The sequence below is a fragment of the Micromys minutus genome, assembly GCF_963924665.1.
Source record: "Micromys minutus genome assembly, chromosome: 29".
NCBI lineage: Eukaryota > Metazoa > Chordata > Mammalia > Rodentia > Muridae > Micromys > Micromys minutus.
In genome coordinates this window covers 35,619,752-35,635,586 of record NC_137964.1, presented here as the reverse complement: position 1 = coordinate 35,635,586, position 15,835 = coordinate 35,619,752, and the positions used below count along the sequence as shown (strand labels likewise).

At 52.5% G+C, this 15,835-nt stretch overlaps 1 protein-coding gene across 3 annotated transcripts in view; it reads left to right on the top strand.

Annotated features, from left to right (window-relative positions):
* Positions 1 to 15,835, top strand: part of TTC28 (tetratricopeptide repeat domain 28) — a 381,921-nt gene that overhangs the window by 328,110 nt on the left and 37,976 nt on the right. For all 3 annotated transcript variants that reach the window (XM_080941079.1, XM_080941078.1, XM_080941080.1), the window contains 4 exons: positions 1,705 to 1,814; positions 3,293 to 3,422; positions 5,739 to 5,957; positions 7,543 to 7,708. In XM_080941079.1, the coding sequence (XP_080797205.1) occupies positions 1,705 to 1,814; positions 3,293 to 3,422; positions 5,739 to 5,957; positions 7,543 to 7,708 (625 nt within the window). The remainder of the gene's footprint in view (positions 1 to 1,704; positions 1,815 to 3,292; positions 3,423 to 5,738; positions 5,958 to 7,542; positions 7,709 to 15,835) is intronic.

The window sequence follows — 15,835 nt, the reverse complement described above, 5'->3', positions numbered from 1 at the left end:
GGCTTTCGGCTAAATGTGAGACCCAGCCATCAGGGTTTGCAACAGGGGCCTTGCTGTTAACTCCCCTCTGAAGTGCCATTTCTGGTCAGTGCTGGCTATGCTGAGGCATTGTCACAGGATGGTGATGGGATGGTGACAGGACTCTGCATCTGTGGAGATCTCTGCAGCTTGTTTGTATTGTCTCCTGGTGCATCTCACAGAGCTCTAACAGCTCGGATCTGTAAACTCCCCATAGTGGTGAAGACGGTTTGTGAGCCAAACTAGGTGTCTCTAGTGCACTGATGGTGCCAGGCAGCAGGGCCTGCAGCAGAGGGGCAGTTTTGCTGGAAGTCACCCCAGTGTTGCCTGCCTACCCTGAGCAATGGAATGCTGTGTGGGTCTGAGTCTGAAAACTCCCAGATGATGTGCCCTGACACCGGCTAACTCCTGGGCTTTTCGTCCACCTCTTCTCACTCTGGAAACCAGCAAAGGAAGTAGGCTCAATCCAGCGGCTCCCAGGGGCTTCTCCACCATGCAGGAGAGCTGGCCATGGGGAGTGGAACGTGCAGGCTCTAGAAGGCGGTTCAAGTGTGCCTTCCCAGTGGCCTATGTACACCCTTCTTGCTGGGGATGCACTTGGAACCAAGCAAGGTCCTTCTCACAGAATTTGTCTTCCAAGGAGGTTGCCCAAAGAACCATACTTCTAACTGAGACCAAGGACTTGCCAGACATATAGCCCCAGAGCCACCCTGGTTCTCCCAAGAACCACTGTCTTTCGTGTGAATTATTTACAAATTCTCCTGTTGCCCACTGGCATGGTTTAAACTTGCAATGCTATTTCTGAGCTCTTTGAGCTGTATGCTTTGAAATGCATCATAAATTAGGAGGCTGACCCCGAGCAGCACATCTCACAGCAGCCCAGAGTGCTGGCGCTGGCTTCCTGCCCTGACTTAGATGAGAGAGGAGCCCTGGCTTATGTGCACGGTTGAGCTGTGGCAGAGAACACTGGAATGCAGGCAGAGCATCAGAGACAGTGTAGTGACCAGTATGATGAGCCGTGGCTGTCAGACTTAGTCCCACAAAGCCCTGGATGTGGCTGGTGTCCTGAAAACCCAAAGCTCGCTGTGAGTGAGTGACCCACCGCAGGTGCCTGTGTGGAGACCATGGAAATGAGGGCAGCCATTCAGCCTCCCAGCTCACAGTAGCACTTGCTTTGCAACCCTGCTGAGGCACATCACAGATGGGACCCAGAGCGTGTCGGCGGCTTCAGTCACAGGAGCAGGGTCCAACTGCGCACTGGTCCACTTTCAAGAGCCACTCATGAGCCTCTCATCAGCGCTGCCTGGAAGGTGTGGGCTGAGATAGAAAGGCATGTTGTCTTAGCCTCTGTACCTGGCTGACAGGAAAAGCTTTTCCCAGGCAGAGTGTCTGGGGACATGGACGTAACAGCCAGAACTTTACATTTGCAGAGCTAAGCGTTTTGCATCTGGGAGAGCAGCCAGGTTAGGGTGCATTGGTTTTCCTGTTTCTGCCTGCCCTGCCAACCTATCCACACCAACAGCCATGACCTGGGCTCCTGGCGTGGCATCTCCTCACTTCTATAACACTGGGAGCATCCTCTTCCCCGGGCCGGTTTGTCATTCTCTGCAGCCTTCCTTACATGCATCAGAAGTAAAATCACCAGCCAGGCCCTGTCCCCTCTAACGGTTCCCTGTCTGCTCTCAGGTTTACGGTTAGCTGAGCAACTGGGTCGAAGAGAAGATGAAGCGAAAATTCGCCACGGTCTTGGCCTCTCCCTTTGGGCAAGTGGGAACCTGGAGGAGGCTCAGCACCAGGTACGCAGAACTCTGTCCCAGGAGCCCAAAGCACCCACCATGGCTGTCTTGCAGCGGCGGAGCTCTCTGAGACGCTGGCCTGTCTACCGGGCCAGTGCACCCAGAGTCCCAGCCTGTGTAGCTGGAGAGCTGCCAAGACCCCTCACCCACGGGGCACGTGATTCCCAGACCCTCGTGTTGTACACTGTTGCCGTCGTTGGTATAAAACCACGTTCATTCTTAGTGGAGAAGTAGGATCAGGATGTGTGGCTACTGGGCTTATTGTCCTTAGACTTAACTTCTCCCCCTTCCTCATAAAAAGTCCCCACGGCTGAGGAGGAGTGTTGTCACACTGGCTGCTTCAAACTCTGCCCTTGGCCATTTGAGTGATGACTGAGAACAGTGTGCTAGGAAGAGGGGGTCCCTCCACCAGCAGAGAGGCCTGTCTCCAGAGGAGCAGCCTGGACACAGGCTGGGGTGTTGGGGTGCTGAGCCCTGAGCTTGGAAGTGCTAAAGATTGGGGCTGAATATGACTCAGCGGGGAAGAGAAGATTTGGGTTCAGCTCCCAGCACCCACACTGGGCTGCTCACAACTGCCTGTCGCTCCCTCTTTAAGGTCCCAACAGCCTCTTCCGGCCTCCAGTCACCTGCAGACATGTGTGCAAGGGGACAGCCATGCGCACCAATAAAATTTAAATCCTCTTTTAAGAAGTATTAAAGGCGACGCAAAGGACTAATGCTGTTGTCTGCCATGTACGAGAATCAGAGTTTATGTTCACACAGCAGTTTACAGTTTCGAAAGTTCTGCTGCTCCCTGAGTTATTCCCCAAACTGCTTGGGAAGACACGAGACAGTTTTATCAACAGAGAAGAAACGGGCTCTGTGTCCTGGGCAGGGTCTGACAGAGCTGAGCGGCAGAGTCAGGAGCACCTCCTTCATCTGCTCCTCTGCTCCGGGCTCCTGCTCTGTGCTGCCAGCCTGTATAAATGTAGAGCTTCGGGGACAGGGTCTCCCAGGGAAATGTCACATCTCTGGTCCTCAATGTGCCCATGTGACTGAAACCAGCCGAGTGGAGATAAGGAAAGCCTGGTGTCGAAGGTGTTTGGGCTCTGTGACACTGGGCCACCTAGTCTCACTGCCCAGCCTGGTCCACCTCCAGTCTACCCAGGGCCTGGGGGGGGGCAGTTACTCTTAATTGGAGACAGAAGTAGAGAATTTTAATCAAAACCAGTTCCTGCTTGTGTTGATAACTGGTTTTAAAATGTTCTTCAGACCACAAACCCTAATCTTTCATATTCCCTCCTCATCAAAGATTGGCCTAATAAACTCTAGTCAACTGATTTCTTCTGATACACAAGGACCCGCCTGGCGGTTGTCCTCTGACCCCTTCAAAAGGCGATTTCAGGTTGTGCGCCTGAGTATGAGAGGGCTGTCTTGCATCTGTGGACTGCTGGGCAATGGTTGTGGTGTTGGTTGGTGACAGTCTCTGTCCCTTGCAGCTTTACAGGGCATCAGCCTTGTTTGAAACAATCCGGCACGAGGCACAGCTGAGCACAGACTACAAGCTCTCCCTGTTCGACCTGCAGACATCGTCCTACCAGGCCCTGCAGCGGGTGCTCGTCAGCCTAGGTAAGCGTGTGTGTGTGTGTGTGTGTGTGCGCGTGTGTGTGTGTGTGTGTGTGTGTGCGTGTGCATGTACGTGTGTGTGTGCGTGTGCGTGTGTGTGTGTGTGTGCGTGTGTGTGTGTGTGCCTGTCTGCACACAGAGCCCATGCTTCAGTGATCAGTGCAGAGTGTGAGGCCACAGCCTGCCATTAAATGGTCACTCGTTCATTCTGCAAAGATTGGCAGAGCTGTGGGGGCAAGTGCCAGTCCCGGTGAGCTCAGTGAGCACACCCACAGCTCGTCTCAGCCGGTCCTTACCAGATGTCACCCACATAGTTTGATGAATCCAGTGTGACATGATTGGTTTAACCATGAGAGCAATTCAGATGCTGAGAGAACAGAGCAAGTGTCCCTCAGCCACTCACCCCTGCATCAGGTGTCCCTCCTCCACACATCCCTGCACCAGGTGGCCCTCCTCCACACATCCCTGCACCAGGTGTCCCTCCTCCACACATCCCTGCACCAGGTGGCCCTCCTCCACACATCCCTGCACCAGGCGTCCCTCCTCCACACATCCCTGCACCAGGTGTCCCTCCTCCACACATCCCTGCACCAGGTGTCCCTCCTCCACACATCCCTGCACCAGGTGTCCCTCCTCCACACATCCCTGCACCAGGTGTCCCTCCTCCACACATCCCTGCACCAGGTGTCCCTCCTCCACACATCCCTGCACCAGGTGTCCCTCCTCCACACATTCCTGCACCAGGTGTCCCTCCTCCACACATCCCTGCACCAGGTGGCCCTCCTCCACACATCCCTGCACCAGGTGTCCCTCTTCCACACATCACTGCACCAGGTGTCCCTCCTCCACACATCCCTGCACCAGGTGGCCCTCCTCCACACATCCCTGCACCAGGTGTCCCTCCTCCACACATCCCTGCACCAGGTGTCCCTCCTCCACAGACCACACACACACACATACCAGGTGTCCCTTTACTAAACTCGAGCTTCAAGCCTCACTCAGGCCATGTGCTAAGATGACGCAGTCCACTTCTGTTTCCTCAGCCATGTGTTTTTGCTGCCGATTGCTCGTGCCACACACACAGTCAGGGCTCTTTCCCCACCCTGCCCCCATCCTGTGAACTGAAGGACAGCAGGGCAATCCACAGCCACCCTGCCCTGGGCTTCAGTGTCCACATTTTCCCTTTCTTGACTCTTCCATTGCCTGCCATGTCCAGGAAGATGTTTGTGTGAGTTGTTTCTGCTATGACAAAGCACCTGAGAAAAGAGAATCACATTTTTAGGGATGTAGATCACATTTGGGAGGGCTTGGCAATGAGAGCGAGAGGCAGCTGGTCACCTGACACCACAGTCCTAAAGCAGAGAGACGTGGATGCTGGCCCTCCGCTGGCTTCCCTCATCTGTTAAAGGCCCCTCTAGATGTACCCAGACCTGGTTCCTAGGTGATCCCCAAACTAGCCAGGGTAGCAGTGAAGACAGACAGACAGACAGACAGACATCACAGTGTTCATGCTTCGAGTTGGGTGTTTGAGGCCTCACCTTCCCTTCCCACCCATCTAATGCTCAGGTTTCCTCTTCAGCAAAGGCTGGGATCTTGCCTGGGACATCATTTATTACCCATTATGATCACACTGTTAAATCTGTCCAGCACTTTGGGGATAATTTTCCAGTGTGCACAGAAACCATCCCTGCTGTTCTAGTTATAAGTTAATAGAGTAAAAGAGGGCATTTGCACTCACTTGCACTCACTCACATAAACCCCTCTCTGTAAGGCTCCTGAACGGCAGGGTGGAGCCTCTGGCGTCACTGGAGTTGTGGCTTGGGCTCTGGCCTCCATCTTGTCTCCTCAGCCCTCACTCTGGCAACACTTCCATGTTGGTGTTTACCCAAAAGTCTGTCCTCTGCAGTGTGTCCCTCATGGGGCTTCATGTTGTCATCGGGATCAGGCGTGCAGAGCCCTCAGCTGAGGCAGGGCTAGTATGCAGACTACAAGGCAAACTTGGGGAAGAAGCAGCTTAGGATCTACAGGGCACTCACGGGCTTCAGCCCTTTGCCCAGTGGGATGACAAAAGCCACAGGCTCTCGGCACAAATGGCAGCAAAGGCACCTCCCCTGTAAGAACACCTCAACAGCTCCACAGCCGGGGCCTCACTGAATCTGCTGAGCTCAAGGGGCAGCTATCGGTCGCAATCCCTCTTTCTGGGAATGGACCTGAAGCAGTGTACCCAAAATTCTACCACAGCAGGCCCTGGGTCCCCTGCAGATCAGATGGATGCTCAGCTGCTTCCTGAATGAGCATGCCCATCCCTCTGTCTCCTAGGCCACCATGACGAAGCCCTGGCAGTAGCAGAGAGGGGTCGGACGAGAGCATTTGCTGACCTACTGGTGGAAAGACAGACAGGACAACAGGACTCTGACCCCTACTCGCCCATCACCATCGATCAGATCTTAGAGATGGTTAATGCCCAGCGGGGTCTGGTGCTGTATTACTCCCTGGCCGCAGGCTACCTCTACAGCTGGCTGCTTGCTCCTGGAGCAGGTAAGGTCTCTGTTGAAACACAGGAAGTGAGGAGGTAGAGAGGGGCTGAGGGGCACCACACAGGTCAGATGAAGGAAAACCTGATCTGCAATGGATATTCCATGGTGGCACATCCTACTAATAAAATAGCCCAGGGAGGTGTGGTTTTTTGCCATTGATGAGGACGCACCCAGCATGGGAGCCTTGGAGGGGGTGAGGTGGCAGCAGATCTGTCCCCAGCTGCTCACCAGCTTTGAGTGACTTGATCATTGTGACCCCGGTAACGTTTTGTACCAAAGCGATGATGACTCTCATGGTTTATAAGTAAATCGTAAGCTTGAATTTATAAGTTTAACAGAACTGATTTGGGTTTTGTTGCTCTTATTGTAGTTTGGGGTTTTTTGGTTTTTTGTAACAGTAGTAGTAGTTCTATTGAGAAATCTGTTTTAGAAGTGAAAATCGTCTTTGGTTAAGTCAGCACTAAGCATGCAGGATGTAATAATTCCACTGAATACAAAACTACTAATTGGCTGTGGGGCCATATTTTTTGCATAATAAAATGCTGATGGCTTCACCATGCTGGAGACACACCAGATCCAATTAGAGTTTATTGACTGGAGAAGCCGGTCTTATAATTGGGAATCTTGAAAAATGGGCTTTTCACTTATCTGCAAAAAGTTCAGCTGCCAGGGAGACGTGACAAACCTCTCTCCGTCCGTCCGTCCGTCTGCAGTCAAGGCCCCGGTGCTGTGTGGGCTTCTGTACTGGTCTGCATTGGCAGGAGCACCTCCCTCACACACAGCCTCCTGTCTCCGCCACCTCTGTGCTGGGTGTCAGATGCAATATTTCTGCACAAATGGCTGATGTCCACATCCCTGTCTCCAAGAGGGGCTCACACCGTGTGGACGGGGTTGGCAGATGGGAAATGTCACGTGCCTTCTCTGCAGTGGCTGCATTGTTGGGGACATGTCTGACAGGTGGCATGCCTAGGCCATGTGACAAGAACCCCGTGTGATGAGGCAGCTTACTGTGCCCATCCTTTCTCTCTGCTGTTAATGAGACTGAAGCTCTTGCCAGGGCTGTGGTCCAACCAAAGGACCAGCACACCTCACTGCCGTATGAGGACTCGGCCTGAGCTTATTTCCAGGAAGCCACTGTGGCCACCTCTATTTCACAGGCCGTCATGTCCCTCCCTAACCGTTAGTGGCCATTGACCGGCTGGTTTTATTCTAGAATGCATGCATGCTTATCACGGTCTGCTCTTGTGAAATGAAAGGTCTTTGGTGAGGATTTCAGTCCCTGCAAGGGTTTGATCCGGACACTTGCACAGGGATCGCGAAGCAGGACTCCCTGGAGTGTCCTATTAAAAGTACACAGAAAGCAATCCATACCAGGGGCTTCTGCGGTGTCATCAGAAACTTGCTGGTGTCTTGATAGCATGTGCTGTGAGTGGGCACAGGCCCAGTTCTGGAAGCCTTAAACCTCGGAATCCCAGCACGCCCAGTAGTAAGACGCCACACAGCACCCATGTCGCCCTCTCCTGCCTTTGCCCGAACTCCACTGACACCCAACAGTCCGTGATCTCGCTATGTCTACCTTGTTGCAGGAATCCTGAAGTTTCACGAACATTACCTAGGTGATAATTCAGTGGAAAGTTCCAGTGATTTCCAAGCCGGCAGCAGCACAGCCTTGCCTGTAGCAGCCAGCTCCACACTGGAGCAGCACATCGCCAGTGTCCGGGAGGCCCTGGGGGTGGAGTCTTACTACTCCAGGTAGGAGATGTGTGATGTGCCCAGTTCATCACTGTTCCATTTTGGGTGGGTTTTGATGGGAGACTGTGGAGCAGGAAATGGCAGAAGAAGCCTTGTGGGAATCTCATATGCAGTAGACAGTCAAGTGTCCGCCATGCATGGGCAGTCTCTCTCCTCTTTTATGACAATCCCCTGAGCCGGGAAGAGGCTCCTCAGAGATGCAGAGTCCCTGAGGTGATTGTGGCAGGGACTGTAAGTGCGGCTTCGCAGGACAGCCAACTTAAGCAGAGGCTGCATTTTCACTTACAGAGTTTGCGCTGGAGCAGACTACAGACTGTACAGACCTGCATGTCTGAGGCTGACGTGAAGATGGTTGGCCTCCTGGATAATAGGGCTGGGGACAGAGGCAGCTTTCTACAAAGGGTGTGAAAGGAATGAACTGCTAGCGGTTTTTATTACAATGCTGGTTTAGCTTACACGTGGAAAACGGTTTCCTCCAAACACTTGCTTCAAAAAGGGACCACAAGGGGGTGTTTGCAAGAACCCAAGTTGTCAGTGGTGATCAAACATTGCATCTCTCCTAGGGAGATCTGAATGACATGTACACAATGTAGACAGGAGGGCACCAGCAGCGGTCCAGTTGCACCCAAGTCCAGATGGGTGACTCAGGAGCATGTCAGACTGCCTGACAGAACATGGGGAATGGGGATACTTAAGAGGGCATTGCTGATCCCAAGAGCTATGCCACCCAAACATCCCACTTCAGCTACCTTCTGCCTCCCGTATACTCTAGATGGGCATGTCCAACACCACACGTATCCTAGGAGAGAGGTAGATACTGTGGGTGACAGTGCCATATTTCTAGCTCCCCCCAAGTCCCATGCAGCAGGGCAGGACTGCGTACAGCTGATGGGGAGGAGTGTGAATGACTGGACTTTCAGGGGAGGGACCAGTGGCATTCATTTCACAAGGAAACATCAGCAGAACTCATCCTGTGACACTGTGGTCTCCTATGAAGGCAGTATTGACCATATTATACTCAGAGGACACCAGTCCAGAGTCCTCAGTGGCTAGGACTGGTCCATGGCCGTCAGAGTTGGGTCTGGGCAGAATCTCTACTTTTGATCCAAATGGCCTGAAACCATGGAGCCCAGGGTGTCTCTGGTCCCATGGGTACTGGTCTGGGTGCCTGTGTTATTTATTATAATTATGTACAATTATATGGTTATAGTTATAAATATTATTATTTATGGAGGGGCTCTTACATGAGAAACAGAATAACCACTGGACGATATAGCATCAAGGTCAGAGGGAACAGACTGGCCACCTGGTCCAGCCAACCATAGTCCGCAGCACAAGTGAAACAGACTTGTGTACAACCATGTCACAGCGAGGGACCAAGCATATCAGAGTGAAGTTCATCATTATCAAAATTAGTATCTCGTTTTGAGAAGATAGGAAAGCACATAAGATGTCATTTTCTAGCTTCTGTTTTTTGTGGAAAATGACAAACAGGTACTGTGGTTGCTGGGCATCCCCAGACGGCCTGGCTCTGGCCTTGGGCAGTGCTGTGGTGATCACAGGGGTTGACAGTGTGGCCAACCACAAAGACATGGAAGCATGGGTGCCCTCTGAGGTTTGAATAAAAAATGCCCAGAAACTAGATCAGACCAGAGGCGGGCAACGCTGCATCTGCAGACTGCACAGCATGTAGCCGGGTGACTTGGAGACTGGAGTCCATGGTGCAAGGCTGTTCCCACAGTGCACATGAGTGCACCGGGGCCTTGTCTTTACTCCCCAGGGATGGAGCATAAGTCTCTGCTCTATGGGATAATGATGAAAAGACGGACAGCCTGCTCACCAATCTACAGTATGGTCAGCTGCAGGGTGACAGAGACCAAAATCCTGCTGAGTGCACAAATGCACTTCCGGTGTGGCAAGGCGATCTGAAGGGGGTGGGTAGCCTGCACCAAGAGCTCCAGAGGGTCCTAGTGAGAAACATGCTTCTGAGGTCACCCTACCCTGAACTCATATTGCCTCTGGAGCTCTCCGGTCACTGCTCCGGGGTGCTCGGGTGCTGGGCTTCTCATCAGCCTTTGTGAAGGCCGTTTGGTCTCTTGAGCGGGAACAGTGGCAGGGCTCTGGCTTGGGCTGAGACTGTTCACTCAAGAGGTAAAGCCTTTCTTGTGCAAATCCAAAATGTCAGCCTAGGTTTCCCTGCTGCGTGAGCCCTCTCACAGGGGCAAAGGGACAACTGGCCCATTTCTAATAGCGACTGAGCAGCCACAGCCAGGCCGTCTCAAGCCAAACTAGCCATCAGTGAAGCTTAGCCTGCTGAAAAAACACGTCACCTCAACCTCACTGTCACATGCAAAAGAAGAGCTCTGATTCTGACCTTCAAACAAGGGCGTTGCTTGGGGCTAGAGGCTGCCGACTCACCAGCTTCCCCACAGTCTTTAATCCCAGCACCTGGGAGACAGACCAGCAGATCTGAGTTCGAGACCAGCCTGGTGACAAGTGAGTTCCAATACAGCTGAGCCTACACAGAGAAACCCTGTCTTGAAAAACCAAAAAGGAAAAAAAGAGAAACAGCAACAGGAATGTCTTTGAAGTTTAAGCCCTGCACTCCATCCCGGCAGTTCCTGTGATCCCACGTCAGTGAGCCATGGGGTCCTCGGCGCCTCTGGAACGCTGTGGCCCCTCGCTTAGTGGCCATTTTGTTGGACTACCCTCGGTAGCTGAGATCTCACTCCGGGTTTCCCCAGGCCTGGGGTTACCCTGTCAGCCGTGTGTCTGCGACTTTGTTTTTGGAGATTTTGTTTGTGTCTCCAAGTTGTGTGGAGAAAGCAGGAAGGGCTGTGCACGTGGATTTCCCTCTGCAGCATCAGTACACCTGGAGGCGAGGATGCTAGACAAGAACCAAATTACACACCAGAGTTCTATAGTGAGGGAAGTGTGCGTGAGACACGTGCACACATAGGGCGATGAGCACACGCAGATGGTAGGACGAGGGAGGCTGGTTGTGCTTATTGCATGGCTTTCCTCACTTCCAGGTTGTTGTGTGTGTTTGTGTGTGTGTCTTTTACAATGGCCAAATGTTATTTTGTAAGATAGAAATGAATAACCACAAACAAACAAAACCTCTGTCATCCATCCAAAAGAAAACACAGAAACCTTCCTGTAACTATCACACAAAGAAACGCAAGTTGGGAAGCCCATCACCTTATCTGGTCCTAGCAGATGTGATTTATTTTCGGTCCTTGCTGCACCCCCTCCACCTTGAACTGGATGCTTGTATGAGTGGTCACGCCCCCTCAACAGCCACACCCTCCCGGCGATCACACTCTCCTTAATGGTTACGCCCTCCTTGGTAGACACACCTTTCTCTTTCTCTGCTGGCATACCCTCCTCTATTCCACCCTGCCCCTTGCCTCCAGCACTGTACCTCACACAGCTGTCCCCCTCAGAGTTCTGAACACCTCTGTCTGAGTGTGCCATAGTGACTTCTACTGCCACATTAACATGTCTCTTCATGTTGACAGAACATGAAAGTCTCTGTGGGAACCAGTAAGTTTGTTGGGCCACCTAAGGGGCCACAGGTGACTCTGACAGGTACATCACCAAGGACCCATCCCAACAAAGATGGCAGCTCACAAAAGCTGCATCCCTGGTGTCCGAACACCAGTCAACCTTCCACCTTCTGTATATACATGAAAGGAGGAGAACACAGAGGGGCCCTTGACCTTGTTCCATCCACATGTAGGCCAGCATGGCTCACAGCGCTCCCACTACAGTCAGGAGCAGGACAGCATGGCACCCACAGTCCACCCACAGTCCTTATCGATGACAGGGCTTTGAGGATGAGCCCCTAACATTCCCAGGTAATGCAGACATAACAGATTTACCAGGTCACAAGGTTCTGAGCTGTGAGCCAGAGTCCAGTTTCTGGGCACTCTGGACAGACTGGGGGGTGGGAGTGGGGTTAAGACTGTCCAGACATGGGTTTAGTAAGAGAATGGCTTTGTGTTTGGTGCTTGGTAAGAACTTTACCCTGGCTGAGCTTCCTGGTTGGGAGAAACCTTCCAGGCATCTTCACCATAGCTGAAGTGTGGCCAGGCTCGATGTGTGGAAGTTATCCCTGGGCACGGCACCTGGTACAGAGCTGCGGCAGTCTGAGCTCTGGCTGATGAAGGCACCAACAGCAGACGTGCTCCCCTCGGACTGAACTGTGAGTGCAGAGGCCACGCTAAGGTGCTAAGGGGGTGTGTCCCTCCATGGTGATGAAGTGTCAGGCTTGGTCAGGATCCCACTTTATGCTTTTCTGGGCCCCTGTAGTGTGAGTCCTTTTGCAATGAAAGGCTTTTATCTGAAGCACCATCTGAGCCAGACTGGTTCACACATGCTGCCTGGCTGTGGCACCCCGCCAAGGGTCTGAGTCCCCATGCACAAGTCCCTGTACTTTCAAAGCAGGAGCTTTCCCACTGAGCCATGTCCCCAGCCCACCTGCTTCCACGCTGCGCATAGAGAATGGTGTTGGCTGAAGTGAGGCTGGCTCTCTTCCTGTTTGTACCATCTTGCTTGGTTCCAAGGCTTCCAGCCTGCTCTGTGACGCGTGTGCTCCAGTGAGCTTGAGTTTGCAGTTTGATTTCTTCTCCTCTGTCATGGGATCCCCTGTATCCCACCCTGCATGGCAGGGCCTTTTCTAGAAGTCTTTGCACTTGACGAAGGCAGGAAAGCTTACATAGGTAGGGCTAGTAGCTTTGCAAAGCAGAGGATGCCTGCTCGGTCTCACCCATACCTACACCTCCCTCCATCCCAGGCAGGTTCAGCAGTATATATAGCACATGGAGCCCCAAGTCAGTGGTGCAGGTGGGCAGGAAGGCGAGGACATACTGAGCAAGTGGAGTGAGGGAGAAAGAGCCGCCGCTTCTGCCCAGTGCACAGGGCAAAGCATCAGGAGGGTCAGGCTAGTGGGGCTCAGAGCATGATCCACTCACAGGAGTCTCCTGGACACTCGTGGGTGGGCAGACCCAGATCACAGGCAGGGATGAGACCCGAGTGAACAGCTACACTGCGGGCCCCACTCCATGTCAGCACTTGTCCAAATGTCCTTCCTGCTGCTGGGTGTGCACAGGTGCAGTGACCATTCACAGTAAATTAACAGTGCCGGCAGAACCGGTTCGGGGTCTCCCCAATAACTAAGACACCCTGTGAGGTCAGACTCCATTTTCAGGCAGCCCTAAGGAAAGAGCCCCCACTTGCGCTGGGCTCTCGTGTCTCGCGCCAGGACTGCCAGGCCTGACATCAGGGCTTCCTGAGACATGTGTCGATCCCCACATCCTCATCTCCTGCCTCACAGGAAGATCGAGCAACAGTGTTGTGTCTGCCCGTACCAGCCACAGGCTGGCATACTGTGTGCAGCACTGCCTGGCAGATGGCACTGTGTGGTAAAATACAGTCTCTGGTCTAAACTGGTGAGGCCGAGTCAATTCTCACCCGAGGCTGGAGACCACCTTTCTCCATGGACATGAGGTGGAGAAAACAAGGCCCTGACCCACTCAGAGCTATCACTTCCTCCTCCTGTGCCTCTCCTGTTGTTGCCTTGGACATTACAACCAGGTAGAGAACTCAGGAGATCTGAGGGGTATGTTTTCTGTGTGGATTCCCTACCTCTCTGCTCTTCTCAGAAGACCTGTGTGTGTCCTTTCTGGTAACTCCACCAGTTTGATTAGTAATGTCTGTGTCCTCTGTGGAACTGCAAAACCCACTGAGAACGGAGACTGGCTTAGCCACTTTCCTCAGGGCTCACTGACTGGGACCGTGCCTCCTTCTACTTCCCATCAGTACTGTGTTCTCATACTTTAAAGCCGAGGACGGGTTTTCCGCCCTGCTAGTTACCAATGGTACAAACAGAAAAAGAAGGCAGGGGTGTTTGCGTATTCTCAGAGTGCTCAGAATGCCGAGTTTCAAGATGGCTGTTGTGCATTCTTTTTGGTATTTTTGTATCTTTTTTTTTTCTTCCTGCCTGCTGCTTTGGCTCAGTGTTGAGTTTTTAAGCCCTAGAGATAAAAAGCAAGTTTACAGTGAATAGTGACTTTGAACTACAGAGGTCTTGAATGCAGAGTGGCCATCTTTAAAGGACATGGAGTTGGGGTTGTGAGAGCAGGAAGGCTGTGTGGAAGTGTGGGGATGGTCCTCTTGCTCGGCCTGTTGCCCTAACACTCAGCGCAGACCTCACTGTGCCGCACATGGCAGCAGAAACCAGCCTCTCGGGAGTTTCTGGCTGGACGATGCCTGTGTGCAGCTAATGTTTGTGTTTGGCCTCTTCCCCCTGGCTAAAGAGGAGAGAAATGGCTACTTTGAGGCCTTCTTCTGTCCAGCCACAGGTGCTTGACTTCCAGCTGAGGTTCAGCATGGCTGGGGGAGTTGCCTGTGCCCCCAGCTATCTGAACTACAGACAGAATTAGAATTGAAATGTGGCCTTGATCGAAGGCTCTCAAAGTTGGGTGCCAGCATGTGCCGAGGGCTGGGAGCCACATGCTCACATGTTGAGGAGAAGAAGGAAGCCAAGCACAGGCCTCCGTGGCCATCTCCCCAAAGGCTGCTATCCTTTTACAACTGTGGCAGACTGTTTTCCTCTTCTGAAACATGTGCTTGTGTGTTTGTTCTACTAAGGTGTTCTTTGGTTTCACTGATCTTTAGAGTTCAGCAGGAGAAAGAAAATAGAGAGGGTTATCCTGTTACCAAGCAGGTCGACACCTCCATCAATTAAAGTATCTTAGGACAGTGAATCTAAAAACAGGAGAATGGCGGTCCCAAAAGTTCTTTGGTTTGAAAAATTATTCTCAAAAACCGGATGTTGCCCTAGATCTTTTCTGAAAAGCCCAGCATTCCTCCAGCGTCACCTGTCCCGTTTCCTCACAGCTCCCTGGGCTCCCCCGCATAATTGCCTGGCAATTTCTGCTCAGCCTTGGAACAGGCTTGGCTCTGTGGCACATTTGAAAGACAGAAGCAATTTTAAAGCAATGGAGACTTGAAGCCCTTGTAGACTGGAGGAGGGGAAGAAAGCAAAGTGTGTGTGTGGGGAGGGGGGAGCACAGACCAGAGCAGGGTCCTGGGCCAGAGCCGCTGGCTTTAATCACTGCAGCCTCAAAGACTGAGGGGTCATCCGTGGTCAGAAGCAGGCCCCACCCCATCTTTTGGTGGGGTGCTGGCTGTGGATGTACCCCTGTCAGGATGATCTACCAAGACTCTTCAGATCTCTGATGTGATAGTTTTCCTGCCTTTAAGAACTTGGGAGCGTTGCCTGAGGCTGATGGCAGTATTAGCAGAGATGGAGCTGGAGTCGGGACTCAGCTAAGCACTGAGAGAAGCCGCAGCTGCTTGTGGTTTGAATAGGAAGTCTGTGCTCCCTGGGCTCCTGGTCCCCAAACTGGTGGCACAGTTTTTGGAGGTGGTGAGAACTTTAAGGCGGTGTGGTTTCACTGGAGGAGGGAGGCAGCTGGGGAAGAGCTGTCCCAGTGGGGCGACTGGCCATTCCTGTTGGTCAGGGGCTGTGCTGGGCCACAGGGAACCAAAGGGAAGTAGAGCCCCTGTCCTTGTGCTCACAGGTCAGAGGTCACAGGTGATGAACTTCACAGAGCTCCACTGTTCGCTGAATGACGGGCATCAAATTGCCCGAAATAGTCTGTCATCGGTATTCCAGAGCACAGAAGATACTAGAAGCCAGTCTGCTGGGACCGCCACCTGCTCACACGCATATGCACATGCTCACACACACACATGCACACACACTCAGTCACATTCATATACATAAACCTATACACACACTCACACATAGACACACATGCACACACAGACTCACAGTCACAGGCATTCATACACACACACTCACACACTCATTCACACACGGTTCCTTTCCCTCAGGGTACTGGTGCTGCTGAGAGAAAGCTAGTGCACAGCCTTCTGTATGGACCCTTGTTTCTTCATACAAGAAAAAGAAATAAGTAAATGGGCTCAGCCCTGTCTCTGCCTAATGCTAGCTGCATTATTGTGCAGTGAGTTCTCATGGGTTTTTCATAGCAGTAGCACATATGGAAAGGAAACATGCAAAGACAGACACAGAAATCCTAACAAGCAGAACACAGA